At 34.3% G+C, this 20,199-nt stretch overlaps 4 protein-coding genes and 1 long non-coding RNA gene across 5 annotated transcripts; 3 read left to right on the top strand and 2 right to left on the bottom strand.

The window, feature by feature from the left end:
• Positions 1-1,701: 1,701 nt before the first annotated feature.
• LOC130497677 (uncharacterized) lies at positions 1,702-4,388 on the bottom strand. Its single transcript, XR_008936683.1, has 2 exons — positions 3,564-4,388; positions 1,702-2,080 (listed from the first exon to the last, which is right to left on the bottom strand). It is a non-coding gene; the product is annotated as an uncharacterized LOC130497677 (long non-coding RNA).
• Positions 4,389-5,193: 805 nt separating this feature from the next.
• Positions 5,194-7,587, top strand: LOC108818414 (uncharacterized). The gene is made up of 7 exons (XM_018591380.2): positions 5,194-5,477; positions 5,642-5,767; positions 5,855-6,046; positions 6,394-6,490; positions 6,808-6,911; positions 7,030-7,081; positions 7,183-7,587. Exons 1-7 carry the CDS (start codon positions 5,254-5,256, stop codon positions 7,402-7,404), a joined length of 1,017 nt encoding a protein of 338 aa, XP_018446882.1. The 5' UTR covers positions 5,194-5,253; the 3' UTR covers positions 7,405-7,587.
• Positions 7,588-7,905: 318 nt separating this feature from the next.
• On the top strand, positions 7,906-9,647 carry LOC108814777 (ATP-dependent Clp protease proteolytic subunit 3, chloroplastic-like). Its single transcript, XM_018587403.2, has 5 exons — positions 7,906-8,273; positions 8,656-8,770; positions 8,867-9,042; positions 9,128-9,223; positions 9,291-9,647. Exons 1-5 carry the CDS (start codon positions 7,962-7,964, stop codon positions 9,528-9,530), a joined length of 939 nt encoding a protein of 312 aa, XP_018442905.1. The 5' UTR covers positions 7,906-7,961; the 3' UTR covers positions 9,531-9,647.
• A 2,770-nt stretch (positions 9,648-12,417) lies between these two features.
• LOC108836467 (E3 ubiquitin-protein ligase SINA-like 5) lies at positions 12,418-13,975 on the top strand. The gene is made up of 2 exons (XM_018609622.2): positions 12,418-12,945; positions 13,194-13,975. Exons 1-2 carry the CDS (start codon positions 12,526-12,528, stop codon positions 13,878-13,880), a joined length of 1,107 nt encoding a protein of 368 aa, XP_018465124.2. The 5' UTR covers positions 12,418-12,525; the 3' UTR covers positions 13,881-13,975.
• Positions 13,976-17,399: 3,424 nt separating this feature from the next.
• Positions 17,400-18,817, bottom strand: LOC108816957 (paraxanthine methyltransferase 1). Its single transcript, XM_018589528.2, has 3 exons — positions 18,684-18,817; positions 17,953-18,606; positions 17,400-17,861 (listed from the first exon to the last, which is right to left on the bottom strand). Exons 1-3 carry the CDS (start codon positions 18,756-18,758, stop codon positions 17,529-17,531), a joined length of 1,062 nt encoding a protein of 353 aa, XP_018445030.1. The 5' UTR covers positions 18,759-18,817; the 3' UTR covers positions 17,400-17,528.
• Between the last annotated feature and the right edge of the window lie 1,382 nt (positions 18,818-20,199).

The following is a 20,199-nucleotide window of genomic DNA, read 5'->3' on the forward strand; positions in this document are numbered from 1 at the left end:
TCATCAGGCATGTAGTATTTCCGGTTGTCGAATCGTCTATGTAATATTTTTCATAGTTTCAATATCATAATAAAAAATCGGCACACATCTATATTTTCTAACACGGTGAATATGTTTTTACTCTATTTTTGAATATGATGCATATGTTCATACTCTATATAAAAGATGTGCATGTGAAACCATATACCAAATAAAGCTTTTTGGATAACATTTAGAAATAGTATGATGATCTTACATTATCTGAATATAAAATATAACAATTCTTACAATTGCGAAGAAGATACGAACATGTAAAAGAATATAAATTATTTGTATAACTATTATTAGTAGACAGTACGAAAATCTACATAATATATTTTCAATCATTAGGTTTTAAAAGGAATGTAATTATTTGTATAACTATCTTTTTGTAAACAGTACGACCATATAAATTATATAATATATTATTTTGTATATATTTATATAACTATATAAGAAGTTTGGTTTATCCATGCGGTTCATGTGAAAATTGTAAACACGTTTAGTTTATATAATTTTACTGTAAGAATTGTTGATGCAAGTAATGGAAAAAATGTCTACTAAGGTTGATCTATAACAATGATAATATATGTAGTTATGCTAGTGAAAAGAGAGCTTTTATTAAAGAGTGTGAGAAGAACTCTTGTGATGATACGTAAGAAATGATATTTTGGTTAATAACATATGCGAATAAGGTTAGTTTATAGGAATGTTTCTATTTTAATACTAAGGGGATGATTGATTGTGAAAAAAAAAATCTTTTGAAAGAATGATCCCTTTTTTTAAATGATAAAATATGGTTTCGAAGTGATAAGAACATGATTAACCATAGAACCCATTAGGGGTTCCTAATGACTATTTTAGTAATAAATATAAATTAAGAACTTTTGTTAAGAAACACTTGGTTTTAATTACTCCAATGGTAGTTTCTTAATTTAAGAGTTCTTAAAAAATTAAAGAACTATGTTTTATTAAAGATAATTTTTTTATTTAATAAAACATAATTAAAGATAACATTTTGAAAATAGATTTTAAAATAAAAACATAAAAAAGGTTAGTTAAATAAACGAGATTAAAAAAAGCATCTGAGCTCAGTTGTTGTCTTTATCACGTCCAAATTTACGCTATATATGCTCAGACAAATCAGCTTTCAGTTGTTGATGTATTTATTTATCACGAATTTTAGTTCGAACACCCATCATATTGGCGACATTTGTAGGAATATCTGTAAAATACGTGAGATCCACATGTGAACTTGTGTTGTCTTCTCTTTGTTGGAACTTTGAAACATCAAATTGAGTGTATCAATCTCGTTCGTCTTCCACTATCATATTATGGAGTATGATACATACTCTCATAATTTTCCCAATTTTAACTTTATCCCAAAAAAAAATCTGGATTTTTAACAATGACAAAACGAGTTTGCAAGATTCCAAATGCACGCTCGACATTTTTTCAGACAGTTTCTTGATGTTGAGCAAATAAAACCTGTTTTCGGCCTTTGTGGTATTGGAATAGATTGAATAAAAATTGCTCATTTCTGATAAATATCATCGGTGAGATAGTAAGCCAAATGATATTCTCTTCCATTGATAAAGAAAGAAGATGAGTTTGTGAATTAGTTTTGTGATCAAAACAAGAGAAAGAGATGACTTCGTAAATATAATTTCTGATCAAAACAAGAGAGCGAGAGAAGATGACTTTGTGAATAAATGTACAATTGAATACAAACTTTATATAGAACACATTCGAGTCTTCGACAAAACCAACAACTCTCAGTCCGTGAAAACAAAACAACAACTCTCACTCTCTCACTCTCAGTCCGTGAACACAAAACAACAACTCTCACTCTGTCACTCTCAGTCCGTGAATAAAAAACAACAACTCTCAGTCTCTCACTCTGTCACTCTCAGTCCATGAATACAACACTACAACTCTCACTCTCTTACTCTGTCACTCTCAGCCCGTGAACACAACACTACAACTCTCACTCTCTCACTCTCTCACTCTCATTCTGTCCAACCCATGACTGCTCCACTCCAATGCTCCACTCTGTCAAGACCTGAAAGCACAGGTGATATGGAAACAAGAAGTTATAAACCAACAGAAGAACACGAAACACCAGCTTTTATATTATAAAGTCAAGAACACAATAACATAAACTACAAGGAACATAAACTTAAGCAATAACCAACAAGAAACAGAAGAACAACAACAAGACACATAAACTTCAGCAACAAGCAACAAGAACACGAAACTTAAAAAGAAGAACAACAACACAAAGTTAAATGTACACTAATTAGACAATAAATCATTGATTAGCTTCTTCTTTAGAGCTTCTTCATACTCAGCTAAGGGTTTTTTTGGCAATTGGACTGTCAAGAAGACTCATCTTTGACAGCCTTTCTTTCATGGCCAAATCCTGCTTTTTAATATCCCACATACTATGAAACTCAGACAGTGCCTTCCCCTCTAGCTTCGTCTTCTTACTCTCTGCTGCCTTAACACCCGGGGGACGATCTTCCTCACTCTTTGTTTCATTTGCGTGAGAGGTTGATGATTGTGAACTGTCCTCACCCTTCCTCCTTTTAGTGCTTCCATCGGTTTTAGAAGTAGAAAGCTCACACCATTTCTGGTGATGCGTAGCTCCTTCCATACATGTTCAAGATTGAATTTCTTTTTGTGGTTGTTGAAAAAGATCTCATGAGCGAGTTTGAGAATATCATTCTCATTTTGCCCGCTACTTTTCTCCCTAGTTGCAGCTTCATTCGACCCGCAAAACTTGTTGACAAGGTCATTTATCTTCTGCCAGCTTTGCTTACAGTGCTCGCTTCTCTGCGCTCACAGCCTGCTACCTTAGGACCTGCAGCAAAGTATGCTGCAATCCTTTTCCATAAAGTACCAAACTGTTGCTCATTCCCTACAAGCGGATCTTTGCTTGTGTTTAATCACTACCTGATGAGCACAACATCTTCCACTGGCGTCTATTTCCTCCTTTCTCTATGCTCTGCAGGAGTATCTTTAACAAAGTTTGAACCTTCTGTCCCTTGAGTGCTAAAAACAGGGAGTTGTGATGAAGATAGTTCGACACTATCTTGAGCAAAACTAAAGAAAGTTTCTTCTTGACTATTAAGAAGTTCAACAAACTTAGACAAGTGGCTAAATTGATTAGAATCCATATCGGAATATGGATTAAGAAGAGAGAAAGATAAGATCAATGTGTTTATAGAAGAGAGACAGAGAAGAAAGGATGTGTTTTATAGAAGAGAGAAATAAAAGAACAAAGGACACAAAAGCTCAAGCATTCAACACAACCAACCAAATAGAGTAGACATATATCTAACACATTAATCACACTTAACTCGATATATATCTAACCATATTTATTACCAAACACAACCATTATCTATAACATCACTTCATATCTAACCATTAACAGCACTTCCTATCTAACCATTACATCCATTAATTACTAACGTCAACCATAATCTACCATATCAATACAGGCTACAGCAGAATCGACATGAAAGAGAGACATGATGTACCTTTATTGCAATTGTACTTCTCTTCATTGACGAACCTTGATCTTCTCTCTTGATCCACGCTCTTGATCCACGCTCTTGATCCATCCTTCTTAACACAGAAACAGAGAAACAAATCAAAAAGAATCAAAGGATTAATCACAAGACTTATCAAACGACATTATCCAACATAACAAACAAATCGATTTTTAGATAACTTGTGACCCGAACAAGAAGGATTGATCACTTCTTTGAGACAGAAACCAACACAGCACAACATGCAACACAACAAACAAATCAAACTTGAGAAAATTTGTGACCCGAACAAGAAGGATTGATCACTTTAGAGACAAAAACCACCGCAACACAACATGCAACACATCTAACAAATAAAAACAAAATAACTTAGCTTTAGATTCACCGAGAGAGAGGCGGAGTCGATCAACAATCGTCGATCACAGCCACCGAGAAAGAGAAGCGGAATGATACTTCGTGGAGGAGAAAAACCGAGAGAGAAATCGTCGTTTTTCTTCGTGGAGGAGAGCCACCGAGAGAGATGTCGCCGTTTTTCCTCCTCGATGAGAGCCATCGACAGAGACGCGGAACGAAACTTCGTCGATCAAACCAACTGAGAGAGAGAAGCCGAGCGTTGGATTGTGGAGAATATCAACCGATGTGGAGTGAAGAATCGTGGAGGAGATCAAACGAGAGGGAGAGGTGGAGTGATGAATCGTCACACCGTTGAGAGAAAGAAGGAGATAAACGCAAACACCTTCTTCTTCTAATACGTGTCTCTCAAGAAGCGCTTCTTCCTCCTCTTATTTAAGATATGTCATTTAGAATCTCTCCAAAAATTCTCTTAAAACTTCGAATATAAAATTTTGTTTACTCCAAAAGCAATCATAAACCTTTTGTACATAAAACCTTCTGTACAGTTAAACTTTAAATATAAATTTTATATTTAAAATTCCTTATTTTCCTAGTTTTTTTACTTGTGTAACTTTTAAATAATGTTAATAATTTTCATATTTAATCATTCTAATTTTATTTTAATAAAAATATTTAGTTAAAATACAATAAATGTCATACAAAAAATAAATAATGTTATTACATGATATAATAACATCATACATTATTTTGCATAACACGATTATTGAAAATAAACATGATATCAACGCATAGATTAGGGATGCAATATTAGATTAAAATTACGAGTTGAAATGACAATAAACAAAGATGCTCATTTTCATAACTTTTTAACTTATAATTCACAATAAAAATCGAAGAAACTAATTTATAATATTTTTGTTGTATATTTTATAGTTATTGTAAATAAATATACTTTTAGTTAAGTTTTATTAAACATAAAGACTATTATGTAAAATAAAAAAGTTTCAAGATTCAATATAAGATTTTGCTTTTGGATTGAAAAATTCTCAAACCTTATATTTGAGGTTTTGCCAAAACGTTAAAGACAAGTGGGTTTTTGGAGATGTTCTTACAGTAAGTGTTATTATTATTTTTTTAAATTACAAATAAACCAAAGAACCACGCTTAAGGACACCGGTTAATCATGGTCTAAAACATGGTTTCGAAGTGATAAAATACACTCGAGGAGTTAACCAAAATACAGAAACTTCATCGTCTCTTTTCTACCAAACTGCGTCAAAAAAGCAACCCTACCTTCTTTACCCTTTTCCCTGCGTTGAATCTCATGGCCGGAATCAGACTACCACCGGAAGAACCAGAGACAACTCCTCAGCAACAGGCCAGAGCGACGGCGACGGACAGCTTGGCTTCCGACGACGATCGATCTATTGCGGCGGATTCGTGGTCGATCAAGAGCGAGTACGGAAGCACTCTCGACGACGATCAGCGCCACGCCGACGCCGCCGAGGCTCTCTCCTCTGCCAACTTCCGCGTCTCTTCAGATTACAGGTATACCTTTCCCCTGCTTTGGGAAAATCGCAGAAACCTAGGGATAAGAATGAGAAATTAGGGTTTTTGTGATTGTACATTTCGACGGAGATTTTGAAGGAACAGTCGAATTGATTTTCCAGATCTTAGGGTTTAATCTAATGGAGTATTGTTGTCGTGGACAGTTCTGATAAGGAAGAGCCAGATGCAGATGGAGGACAGTCAATGCTTGGTCTCCAAAGCTATTGGGACGCTGCTTACTCTGATGAGCTCTCTAATTTCAGGGAGCATGGCCATACCGGCGAAGTTTGGTACGGATCCCTTTATTTAGATCTCTGATCCGTTGTTTCTTGGCCATTAGCTAATTAATTTGCTTCGTTTCCTCTTGGTAACCTTAGGTTTGGAGATGATGTGATGGAAATTGTTACCTCTTGGACGAAAGACTTGTGCGTTGAGATTTCTCAGAAGGAGATGTCTGTTTCTGACAATGGTGAGGTGAATGATCAGGCTGACAAGTATTTGTCTAGCTGGAATGTGCTTGACCTTGGTACCGGAAATGGCTTGCTTCTTCATCAGCTTGCTAAGGAGGGGTAAGCTTCTTAACATTCTTTTCATGCCCTGTCACTTAAATGCGTAGTTATGTTATGACATCCGTTGTTTGACATTAGCTGATTGAGATGAGGTACGTCTGAGAAGTTAAGAAATAAGAATCATGTAGGATTCAAAATAAACAAGACGCTGCCTAGATCTTTTGTTGACTTTCTTCTTTCACTCGTGCACCAAGTCATGTTGGCATGATGCTTAGAGGGGGCCGTATCATTGATGATTTTTACTTTTAACAGAACACTGACACACCACCCCATGTCCATCAGAATGTTTATGTTCATACTCTACTTACTATTATTAGTCTCATCATCCTTGCATTTTTCTGGCTCAGGTTCTCTGATTTAACCGGGACTGATTATAGTGAAGGAGCGGTTGAACTCGCTCAACATCTCTCCCAACGTGATGGGTTCCCAAATATACGTTTCATGGTATGATTTTTGTTTAAGCTTCTTCATTACCGTAAATGTTTTGCAAAACCCACAAGGATTCTTCCTTCATAAGCGTCCAAATGCTATAATTAGCGCAATAGTACAGTTTTCCTGTGTTTTTATCTTCTTTCTTGTAAATAGTAACTGACCTTAATCAAGGAATGGGATATGTTGGTTACATGCAGTTAGTACAAAACAAACTCTTCGATAAAAACTAGTTGTTCTTATAGTAATAAACATCAGAAGACGTAACTTTTTATTTGGAAAAATAGATCTAAGGTGTTCGACGTTAGTGAACTAAAAGTTTACTGTCGTAGGTTGATGATATCCTTGATACAAAATTGGAAAGGCAGTTCAAGCTGGTGATGGACAAAGGAACTCTGGATGCCATTGGTTTGCATCCTGATGGCCCTGTCAAAAGGTACCTCCTTATATTGATTTCCTTAATAAAAAACTACCGCATTTGCTATTGGTCCTCAGATCTAGGTGAATTAGATTAATATCGGTCACCAATCATACTCTTATATGTCTGTTTTCAGAGTCATGTATTGGGATTCAGTGTCCAAGCTGGTTGCTCCTGGTGGTATACTGGTAATAGCTTCTCGACTCGTGAAAAAAATATGTAGTTCAAAGCTGCTATAAATTCCCATATATCTGTTATCTTAAAGCAAACTGTCTCAATGTTATCTAAGGTTATCACGTCGTGTAACAACACAAAGGACGAACTCTTGGAAGAAGTGGAGAATTTCAACATGAGGAAATCAAATTTAACTGGAGATGTGTCTTCCGAAGCTGCAAGTGGAACCGATCATCCTCCGTTTGAGTATCTGAGCCACGTTAGGACATACCCAACGTTCATGTTTGGTGGGTCTGTGGGATCGCGTGTGGCAACTGTTGCTTTTCTAAGGAAGTGATAACAGCTTTTCTTTTTTCTTTTGGGGGAGAATTGCATAACATAATGATGCCCATGCTTTTCTTTTCTAAACCTTTTTTTTTTCTTGTGGCAAGACTTGTTCATGTGCTTTTGGGAGCACTTAATAACCCTCTAAATTTGTTTTCAGAAACTTCTGATAACTTACGGGTTTGTTTATTTATCAGTGTACTCGTTTCATAGGGTTCAATATGTGAAAGAGATAACAATCTGGATAAACTAAACAGAATTGAACCGATCCATATCAGATTAGAATTCGATGAATCCAAAGTTTTTAATAAAACCAAATATCCAAGTTGTTTGGAATTTATATCTGACTCTTGTCTTGAGTTTGATGTTTTTAAGATTGAGACTCGTAAAGCAATAAGAGAGTAGAAGGATCGTACACGTTAAAGATACAAAAAAATATCATCCAATTCGTAGACGATGCGACGTCGTTTTAATTCTACAAGAAAGAACCTCCAGAAACAGCCCCGTCACTTCATCCTTTTATCTCTCAAGACAGAGAGAAAAAAACTCGAGAAACTAAACACAGTAGAGATGAGTTTGAATCTCGTATCATCGTCTTCAACCTCTAACCATGTTTTCCTTTTGAATCCGATTCGGTCAGGGAGAGAACTGAATATCTTAAGCCGAGACCAGAGAATCCCCAAAAGAGCGAAACCCTTTTGCGTTAGGTCTTCGATAAACTTGTCTGGACCCCGACCCAGACAAACCCTGTCTAGTAACTGGGATGTGACTAAATTCTCCGTTGATGCCGTTGCTCAATCTCCTTCTCGTCTCCCCAGCTTCGAGGAACTCGACACCACAAACATGCTTCTCAGACAAAGAATCGTCTTCCTCGGTTCTCAGGTTTCTTCCCCAATTTTCTCCCTCTTCTTTTTAGATAATCCAATTAGTCACATCTCCGTATGAAAATTAGACCCAGAGTTTCATATAATCTTGTGTACCCAGAGAGCTTAATCATATTCTTTAGCTCTTTGATTATGTAAAGTTATTTGTTTTGTGCTTATAGTCATTACCTGACAGTTTATTGTAGTTTAAGATTGTCTTTTTTTGCTGGCTAATATTATTACTAGAGCATTTGATATGTTTTGAGCTCTTTGTAGCAACCTACTGTGTAAACTCAACAGCTCTTGTTCTGTTCTTAGATAGAGAGGAGAGTTTTGGAGATAAAGCTCTGTTCTTGTTGTATGACTCAAGCTTTTTCTCTTGAATTTGATTATTTCTCCAGGTAGATGATATGACAGCAGATTTGGTGATAAGTCAGCTCTTGTTACTAGATGCTCAGGACTCTGAGAGAGACATCACGCTCTTTATCAATTCACCTGGTGGTTCTATCACTGCTGGTTTGTGTTCCCATCTCTGCCCAAATTATTTATACTGTACTAGATTGCATAGTCTTTTGAAAATAATTTGGCCTTTTCTTATTTATTTATTTTCAGGGATGGGAATATATGATGCAATGAAACAATGCAAGGCTGACGTTTCGACTGTTTGCTTAGGGCTAGCTGCATCCATGGGTGCGTTTCTCCTTGCCTCTGGCTCCAAAGGGAAACGCTTCTGCATGCCTAACTCTAAAGTTATGATCCATCAGCCACTTGGTTCCGCCGGAGGCAAAGTAATGATCTTCTTTTTATACTTTTTTTAGTCTTCTACTGAATGAATGTTTTGATAACACAACAGAACCTTTTGAATGTGTGTAGGCAACGGAAATGAGCATTCGCGTAAGAGAAATGATGTACCATAAGATTAAACTCAACAAAATCTTCTCTAGAATCACCGGGAAGCCCGAATCAGAGGTGTGAATGCTAGATATTTCCATTTCTTTGATATGATTCCCAACCTAATGCTTATATCCTTGTACAGATTGAAGGTGACACAGACCGTGATTACTTCTTGAACCCATGGGAGGCGAAAGAGTACGGTTTGATAGACGCTGTAATCGATGATGGCAAACCGGGATTAGTCGCACCAATTGGAGATGGTACTCCTCCACCTAACACCAAAGTGTGGGATTTTTGGAAAGTTGAAGGAACCAAGAACGATAACAAAGATTTGCCGACCGAGCAATCCGTCATACAGAATGGCTCCGCCACTCCTGAATAGAGAATGTTGTTGCCGCCTTTACTGTTTCTTTTAAATTCTTTATGTTTTAATGTGCTAGGTGCAACCATAACAATGCATTTTCTGTGTTTGTACCATTTCTCGGATAGATTTTTGGAGTTATTTGAAGACAAAAAAAAAAGATTAGTTGATGTAGCACAGAAGGTGCACCAGCTACATTGATCAGCTTCAGAGAGAGTTTGTTTGAGAGAAAATTAGTTGTTTTCTGAGGGAAAAAAAAACTGAACTCTTTCAAAAGAACAGTTTGCGTATTAGCAGAAACCATATAAACCGAACTAATGGCTGTAACCGGTTATCAGAAATTGAATTTAGTGAAATAGAAAGAAATTGAACTAACCGAATGGAATATAGGGGAAAATGGAATTCGTTTCATGATGGAATTATTTTTTAAATTTTTTTTTTTGAATTGATGGAATGATCATTTTATGGAATGATCATTTTATTCCATGCATTACAACTGGTAAAAATGTTTATGGAATGCTTGACCAAAAAAATATATTTATGGAATTAATGGAATATGATATGCCAGATTATTTATTCCAAAAATTGACATTTCAGTTGGTTAAAATATTTTAAATACTATAAGATTCGAATATGGTTATGGTTGTAATTAACTATCGATAAAATTTACATATAATAATATAGATATTTGTATACTATAAAAATTTTATTTGATTATTTTATTTACTATTAAATAAAATTTCTGGTTTTGTTAATTTTAATAAATATTTTATTGATACATTATCTTAAAAATCTTATTCACTTAATATTATTAAACACAATAATTTATTTTTGTTTGGCAAATAATTTTTTAATGATTTTTTACTTTTTATGCCATTTAAACTAAATCCATCGAAAGACTGTATCTACCGATTATTTATAATTTAAGAAAAAATAGTTTTGTACCAGATTTTGATCTGGGCGAGTATTATTTTATTGTTTTATTTACAAATGGATCGGTAAATTTTTTGTTTTGACTATATAAAATATCATATGATCAAATTTCAATTATAAGGATCTATTATTTGTTACTTAATTATATAAAAAGTGTGAGTATATAAATTGTTAATTATTTCTATCTAATTATGCGGGTCTTAATTAGATAGATTTATGTCTTTATTTAGTTAGGATTTTAATATGAATATTTTAAGATTTATGGATCAAGAAGAAACACTTGAAAATTACATTTAAGTCGAATAGAATTATCTAAATCCGCTATTAAATTAAAAAAAATCTACAAATTTTTCAATCGTCTTAAGTAAATACTAGATCTGGACCCGCACAACCGTGCAAGTTTTTATTTTCATTTTTATGTATTTATTTAATTATTTATATATTTTTTCAATTACAATAAATTGTATAGTTTCTCTGTTATTTAATTAGAACTCACACGTATTTTTTTCTTCTTATTTTATATATTTTTTGTTGGATTTGTCTTTGATAAACTAATATATGAAAAGTTAAACAATTTATTAATTATTTTATATTTTGTTTATATATTAATAAAAATAATATCTACATGTAATTCTCAATTTAAATTTAAGTAATAATAAAAATAATTATTATTTGGTATTTTTATTTGAAACTTATAATAATTTAAAAATATTCAGATACACTAATCTTTAAGCATTTAGTATTAGATATCTATAGATATGATAAAATAAAATATTGAAAATTAAATAAAATTTGATACTTTTTTAATATGTTAGATTTGAAGGTATATATTAGAACATAAGTTTTAATATAATTCAAACATATGTAAATTTAAATTGGGCTTTGCATAAATATTGAAATCTTCTTATCTATTAAAACAATATACATCTTATAAATGGGTCAATATAGTAATTCAATATATCAAATGGATCATTATTAATTAGTGTTCAATTCTTGTGCCCAAAAATATAGGAACTGATTTTTTTCGGAAAAAACACATATGTACACTTTAGCATGTATATTTTTAGTATATATCAGGATTTTATAAGTAAATATATTGTTATGGTTAAATAACTGGGAGTTATTATTTCATTAAATTTTATACATGGTTTACGAATATAAATACCTTATTATATTCTAATTGAAAGATTTTTTTAAAAATAAATAATTTAATTTATTAATTCTATATAGTTTTCTATTTAGTTCATATAGTACTTCTATTTTAATATAGTATAGACTATGATGAGAAAGTTTATGAAATAGCATACAAATTTTTAAATTTCGTTATAATCTTAGTTAAAACTAATTTGAATAATATTATGCTGCTAATTACGAAATTAGCTGATGCATTATTATATCAAAATATCTAAATTTTAGTAGGGTTTTGTTAGATTATTGTCAATAAATTTGCTAGAATTAAAAATAAAATTAAAACAGTTTTATAGATGAAGTTGTTATATATATTGAGTATATAAGATGTGATATTTTAGTGATACTAGTTAGATTTACATGAAATTTTTTTTATAGTAAAGGTCCATTTACTTAAAAATCATACATGAATGAGAAGACATGAATTCTCTTTTAATATAATAGATATACAATGTATCTCAAATATCATTTTTGCTTCTATTATCAATAATAGCTTTTATCTTTGTACTTGAATAAAAAATAAATTACTCTATTTATAATCTTTAGCATCAATATTTAAAAATTTTCCTTCTTTTTTGTATTAAAGTTTCATTGAATTATATTAAAATTACAAAGTTGAAGTCATACATAACAATAGAATGAAATACACAAACACAAGTGAAAGGAGGAGCGGGCATATGTTCAAATATGTGAGTCATATTTTTTTGGAAAAGGTATTAAATCTTCTACATATTGAGACGAATATATAGCTTCTAAAATGAGATCCAAGCAAGATAGATATGATTTGAATGTGGACTTGACCAAAAACTGGAAAGAAATCCTAATCGCCACTATAAAAACCCTATCTGAGACCACCTAGGTTTTCATCATCTCATCACCACTCACTCAATCACAAATGTCGCTTCCGCCGCGAAACTCCTCCGACAACCGTTCCCCGAAGAGGCAACGCTTCCCTCCTCCTCCGCCTGTCCCCGAAGAGGAGGAAGAAGAAGAAGAAAGCGACGAAAGCGTCGATGACGACGAGGAAGAAGATTACAGCGACGATAGCGCCGATGAGGAAGGAGACGAAGACGAAGACGAAGAAGACGACGTCCAAGCCGCGGCGGCGGACGCTGGCGTCGGCGTCCCGATGATGGCCAGACGTACTGGTGGTACCGCTCTCAGGAATACGGTGACGGAGGCTCAGTCGAGAAGATCCGTTAGCATCAGCAGCAGCAGCCCGAGCTCCTCGTCGTCGCAACTGTCCATTACGCTGAAAAGCTCCGATCTCGATTGTCCTACTTGTCTCGAGCCACTCAAGGGCCCCATCTATCAGGTTACACGACTTGGTTACTTTTTTTTTTTTTTTTTGATATCTCTGGTGTCTGGGCAGCCACTTTCCCAAATATCCCCCGAAGGGGTCCAGCGCCCCAGCAGTAAGGATGTTAAATCGCTGTGGCCGGGTTTCGAAGCTGGGCACGACTTGGTTACTTATTGTCTTTAATTACATTATCTTTAATTATTGTTTATCTTTTAATTACAGAAAGTCTTTAACTCTTTCGTGTATTTTTATTGGTTTTGCAGTGTCGTAACGGGCATATAACCTGTTCTGCGTGCCTGAACAAAGTGCATAAGAAATGCCCCGCCTGTAGGATACCAATCGGTGACATTAGATGCAGGGCCATGGAGAGGGTCATCGAATCATCTGTCGTCCCCTGCTGTAACGCCGTTTACGGGTGTAAAGAAACCTCGTCGTATGGGAACGGATCGGCACACGAGGAGGTGTGCGTGTACGTCCGTTGCTTTTGCCCTTTACCGAACTGCAGCTACACTGGCGCATACAAGGATCTTCAAACCCACGCTCTCAATACGCACTCTTGGGATGTGGAGAACCTCATCCCGTTTGAGTTTGACTATGCTCAGATTTTTAGCATGAACCTGGCTAAGAGTAAGACGGCTCTTTTTCAGGAAGAGAAAGAGGGTGATTTGATCGTGGTGCAGGCTGTCAAAGGGACGCACGGTGGTGTTTGTGTGACCGCGAGCCATATCGCGCCTTCGACTCTTGGATTACGCAACCTCTCGTGCAGTTTGGCTAAACTCAATGCGTATACAACACTGAGGATCGGGTTGATGGTGAAGAAAATCCAGAAAGTGAGAGAGCCAGAAGAGCCCAAAGAGGACTTCTTGTTTATTCCGGATTATATGTTGAGTGATGATCACTTGAAGATGCAGATTTGCGTTGGAAATGAATTGAGTTATGCTCATATCTAAGAAAAGATGTTATGATGATTGATCATCTTTTTTTTTCTTAGAAGCTTATTTATCCTCTTAGAGTTAAGAATCTTGTTTCTAAAGGTGTTGATGCTGGCATGTGTTGTTTGTAGTCTATTGCATTGTTTTGCGTAGTTTTTAATTTTAAATTTCAGATTACATAATAAAACTCTTTTCACCTTTGTGTTTTATTGCTTATGATCGTAGTATTAAGTAAAAGTGACCATCTTGTAAACGTTGGTTTAGATCTTCAAAATTCGTCCCCTGAAGATGTTTCAAATCTGAATTTTTTGGAAACTTATAGAAACGTATTAGAAACACATATTTTGAAAATTCCATTTTAGAAGCACAGATGAGAATTTGCGTTTCCACTTTAGAAACTTGGAAATGCAAAAATTGACTTGATGTTTAATGATTACTAGTTTAATTATGTTGATATTTGATCTTATTTTCGTATATTGAATTGATCTAGAATGAAGCAGACTTCATTGTTTTATCTAAGGGTAATAATATGTGTAAGAATAAATAAAAAGGTAATCTAAGTTCCACATCGGATATTAGACAGAATAAAGTCTAATATGTATAGCTGGTCCAATCTCACTTAGTTTGAGGCCTTTTGAAAAGAGTTAGGCCCAAGAACAAATCTGTGAGGGCTTAGACTCAAAGCGGACAACATCATATTAAGCGAGGGGTTGGACATCTGGTGACGGATGTCTGGCTCTAGTTGAGCGTCTGGCCTACAGCACAAACATCCGATCTAACTCTAGTTGAGTAACACCCAGGAGTGCGTTTGGTCCGTCACAACAATATGTTCTGGTTTTCTAATTTTTTATAGAAAAAAGTTTATAAAATGTACAAAGAAAAACAACATTCTATTACTTAGTTTTGTTTGTTAGATAAATCAAACAATTAAGCTTACATGTTGATTGTAAAATGTTTCCATTTCTAGAAATTATGTTTTCATGTTTCAAAATATTTAGTTTTCGCGTACCATTTACGTTTCCATGCGACTTAGGTTTAGATGTATTAGGTCGGAGATGTGGTAACAAAATAAAAGAATGTCCCATGCACAAGCGCCAAACATGGTTGCACCAAGAAGTAGGGATGTTAAATCAAGACTCTGAACCTGGCCTAACCCTGTTTAATGTTAGTCAACCTTACTTTAACCTTGGCCTTGTTTTAGCCTTGGAATTTGTATACAAATATGTTAAACTAGGGTTAGCTCACTTTTATTGTGTTTTCTTTTGATATTATGTTAATGTTTTCTAAAATAAGAAAATTATTTAAATTTATGTTTTAAGTTGATAACTTAACTTTCTTAAATGATAGAATCTCTAAGTGAAAATCTATTATAACTTCAAAATCATACTTAACGGAAAATTTGTTGCAAGGAAAGTAACAGATTCGGAACCAAAATTATAAAAACTGAGCCAGAATCAGAGTCATACTTACAGCCTGTGTTCAGAAACTATTAAGATAAAAGAAACCAGATACAAGGACAGACATTAAACAGATATCCAATATGCAAATGCGATTGACATATCTATCATATGCTTGAATCTTCAATTTCTGAGTTACTTGCCTTATTAGGATATAAATTAGTAGAATAAAATCAATTGTTTCTGGAACATATAAAAATTAATCTTAAAAACTTCATCTTCAAATTCAACAAAGCCATGCAACAAGTTACGAGTAAATCAATGCTTGGACATTTTTTTGGGAGGATATGGTTTCTAAAAGGAATCAAAACTGACTTTCAACACTAAATACATATTGTAAAGCAACATTAGTAATTGGAATGTTGAGAACATCATGTGCGAAAGAAGCTAAATCACTATCCCTCTGCTGCTTGTCTTTCAATAGATTAAAACCTCCATATTTATGAAAGTTGTAATTTTGACCGTAATACCATCCTTTTTTTGGACAACGACCGTAATATCATCCATTTCAAATTTGAACTTTGGTTGTCTGAACCAAATGGGAGACACCTGTCAAGCTCTAAGTAGATCATATATTAGAGAGAATCAAACAAAATCAGAGATACATAATATAGTGAAATTATAATGATGTACAAAATAAACAAAATACTTACATCATCCAAATCATCTTCATGTGGTGATTATGTAAGAAGCTTATTGTGGAGCTTGTCTTGTTGGAAGTCTTGAAGAACTGTCAGAAGACTTGATGTTATATTCTTTATAAAGCAATTCCAAATTCTTCCTCACGATTTCAACCTTTTCAAAAGTACAAAGATCCAGCTTATCATAAACTACCTCAAGCATCTACAACTTGAACCCCCACTGATGTAAAGTCTACCCAACAATCGGAAGTAATGCATCTCTTAGTGATGGGTTGATTTTGTTGAGGTCTTCTTGTTCGTGAAGCTTGTCTATCTTGTTGAGTTCTAGTTTGTGTTGATTGGGTTGGTTGAGTGACTCTTAGAGCTTGTTTCTTGAATATTTATGTCTATGTTATTCTCCACTTCCATATATTCATTTTCTGCATTAAGAGATGCAGATCTTTCTAATGTTTGTATATCCATGCTACATAAAAGGTAATCATAACCGGGCAAGAACAAGAATATAGCTAAACAATAACATAAGAACATAGTTAATATACTCACAGTTTCACTCAAAGACAACAAAAGATACCACTGTTTGATTTTAACGGAAAATTTAATTTTGTGATTTGATGGAAAATATAATTTTGCAATTTTGGTGGGAAATCATGATTTAGCGATTTTAGCAAAAAACATAATTTTGCGATTTTGATAGAAAAATACAATGTTACATTTTCTGCAGAAATTAATGATTTTGGGATTTTAATGGAAAACAAGATGATAATTCAATCCACTAAAATCATTAATCCATGTGTATTTGATTTTTCTAACCACTAAAATCCAAATCTTGTTATTTTCTAAATAATTAGCTACCGTAGGTTCATGTTTATGCAATTATATCTTCTGAATTATGTATATGAGATTTTACTAAGTGATGCCCTTCTTTTTCCTTACCGAGGCACGTCCCTGCTTGTCGACACAGATGTGTGTTAGCTTTTTGTTTTGCGTGTCAAACATCAACCATTTATTATATTTTTTTTATTAGTTTGGGATATCCCAGACCCATGAAGAAGTCCAGACTAATTCCCAAAGAAAGGTGCAGCCTAACGATATTCTTTTCTCTGGGTATTCAAATGAGCTTTAAAACATAGTTTCGTATCCGTGCAAGTTGACTAAAATAATTATGATTTAATTTCGCATAACAGATGGATCAAATCTGAAACATGTTAGTGTTCGAGTCCCGTCTCCTTACCACTCGACTACATCACTCATTCATTTATTTGTAGCCTTTAAAACATGGAGAATGCAAACGCACTAACGCAACAACGATAAGAGAGAAAAACAAGAGACAATTTTGGATTTATTTGTTTTGTTAAAAAGAAAAAAGAAAAACCATTAAGTTGTAGCCTTTAGGACATGGAGAATGCAAACGCACTAACGCAATAACGATAAGAGAGAAAAACAAGAGACGATTTTGGATTTTTTTTTATAAAAAAGAGGCAACACATCATGAGATGATAGAAGGAGAATTGCAACATAACACAAATTAATTTTGAAATATTATAAAAAGTAATAATATATTTGGATCATCAGATCTTGCGAAGCACGATGAGGTACTGCATTCCAGGTTTCGCATTCTGGATTTTAGAAAACTCTTCACGTGCCTTGACCTCGACTAGTTCAAAGGCTTTCCTCATTGCATATGCTCCAAAATGTGCAGATAAGAAAGCTCCACAGGAAGCTCTAAAGGAGACGGCCAAAATCTTCGGGTCAAGTGGAAACTCACCATATGGGTGAATGATATCCTCAAAAGCCTCGATTGTGAACTTCCCATTCTCTTTTATGATTTGCCTTAACTCGCCCTCTTCTGCGAAGTAGAGTGGTGTGCTAAAAGAGTCAACCTTGTCTTGCTCGACGACACCCTATTTTTAATCATATATAAAGTTCGTATGATTATGGTAATTGTAGTCTTGGAGATAATTAATTAGTTTAAGAATGAAACTATATATGTACTTGTTGAGCAAGATCGCTAAGAGACGCTCCCATGAAATCCATCACCATTCCTTTAACGGTCTCGGACATCTTAACCCCGTCTCTTAGACCCGATCCTAAAAGCAGCATCAGTCCCCCGGGTACGAGCTCCTCAGCTCTAGCGTCTAATAGATTCTTGGTGTCGGCCGAGTACTGATTAAGATATGCTCTCTTGACTGCTTCGTTAAAGCCAGTGCAATGCATGTCTCTGTTCCACAGAGGAGAGTCTCGGTCGGTGATCCCTTTGGGGGTTTTTGAGGTGAAATGGAAAGCATAGCTGATGACTCCTACGTGGAAACTATGCTTAGGGAGAACCCGGCCAAAGAAAGAGCCCGGAACACCAGCACTATAGTAGCGTCTGCCTGGTGGAAGTGTCTGGAAGAGAGTGTTGAAATCGTTGGTGGTAGAGTCATTGAAGAGGACTTGGAACTCGATGTTCTCCAACGGGTTTTGTCCAGTTTCCTTGCGGTACTTGTCTTCTACCGCATCTATTATGTTTTGGACTGCCAAAAAAGTATTAGGTCCACTGGCACAACCAAAATCCGCGACACTGAAGCGATCAGAAATCAAGTTGAGGCTGAGTTTGGCTGAAATAGCCTCGTTCATTTTTTCTTTTGCGGCTTCCAACAAAGCTCTCTGTGAAATCATATTAACGAAGAGATTAGTGTTAATGCATACATACATATCTGACTTGAAATCATATATATATATACCTGATTCGAGGAATGTTGGTAGTAACTCTCAGGACCATCTCCCCCAATCATGATCCATTGTGGAGTAGTTACCATGGCTGATATCTCTGTTCCTCTCGCTTTTCTTAGTTGTTTGATACTTGTTATTTGATGACAACTGTGATGAACTATGGACGTCTACATTCATATTTATACTGTATTCCTTGTGCTTTTTCTCCTTGATGTTTGTTTTTACTTTACTTCTGTTTTGCCTAAAATACAATTAATACAATTAGAAATTAAAAACTATATGTTATAATCTGCGCACTTCACGTAATAAAATATTTATAAGATATTTGTTAAATAATTAATTTTTAAAAAAAATCATAACAAAAGATATGTAAATATATTTATAATTTGATCAAACTAAAGTTGTAAAATATTTAACTTTATCAATTAAAGTATGATACATATTTCAAAATTTTCAAAAATTAAAATATTTATGTATTTATATATGGTATTTAGTTTAATTTAAACGACATTAAATATATATATATATATGTTTGAATATGAATATCTACTAAATGAGATTTCATATTCATATATTTTAATGATCATTTGTATTTACTATAACAGAAATGATAGAAGATATACAATTTATTATTAATTTTTTTTGTTCAAAATAATTAATTATCATGTATATTTTAATCATATTAAGTAAATTTATAACTTTTATTTAAAAAATATTTTTATCTAATTAATTTTATTGTAAATTGTACTATGTGTTTTGATGGATCAACTTGTTTATTTAAAAAAATTAAAAATCATTTTAATGATCAACATGAGATATCTTACATATTATAATGATTCTCTTTTAATAAAGAATCTAGGAGGCATGGAATCTTATTTAGGATTACCGGAGAATATGGATGGGTCTAAGGTTCAAGTTTTTAGATTTATTCACAAGAGATTGAATAGTAGAGTAAATGGTTGGACTTTCAAGTTTTTTACTAAAAGGGGAAATGGTTGGACTTTCAAGTTTTTTTACTAAAAGGGGAAAGGATGTAATTATTAAATCAGTGGTCACGGCCTTGCCGAACCATGTGATGTCGTGTTACAGGTTACCAAAGGCGACTGTGCAGAAACTCACAAGTGCAGTTGCGCATTTTTGGTGGAGTCCAGGAGGAAGTACTAAAGGCATGTATTGTAAGTCTTGGGATAAGCTAGTATTAAGTAAGGAGGAAGGAGGTTTGGGGTTCAAAGATCTGACATATTTTAATATTGCGATGCTTGGTAAACAGTTTTGGCGATTAATAGAGAGACCTAACACTTTATTTTCACGGGTCTTCAAAGGACGGTACTTCAGGAATGCTTCACCCCTGGAACCGATTCGTTCATACTCCCCGTCATATGGCTGGAGGAGTATTGTTTCAGTTAGATCTCTGGTTAGCAAATGACTAATTAAAAGGGTGGGAACATGATCTTCTATCTCAGTATGGAACGATCCTTGGATCCCATCCACCCGCCCGAGACCAGCAAATAAAAATCTTCACATTAC

This window comes from Raphanus sativus, chromosome 7 (assembly GCF_000801105.2).
Source record: "Raphanus sativus cultivar WK10039 chromosome 7, ASM80110v3, whole genome shotgun sequence".
Lineage (NCBI taxonomy): Eukaryota > Viridiplantae > Streptophyta > Magnoliopsida > Brassicales > Brassicaceae > Raphanus > Raphanus sativus.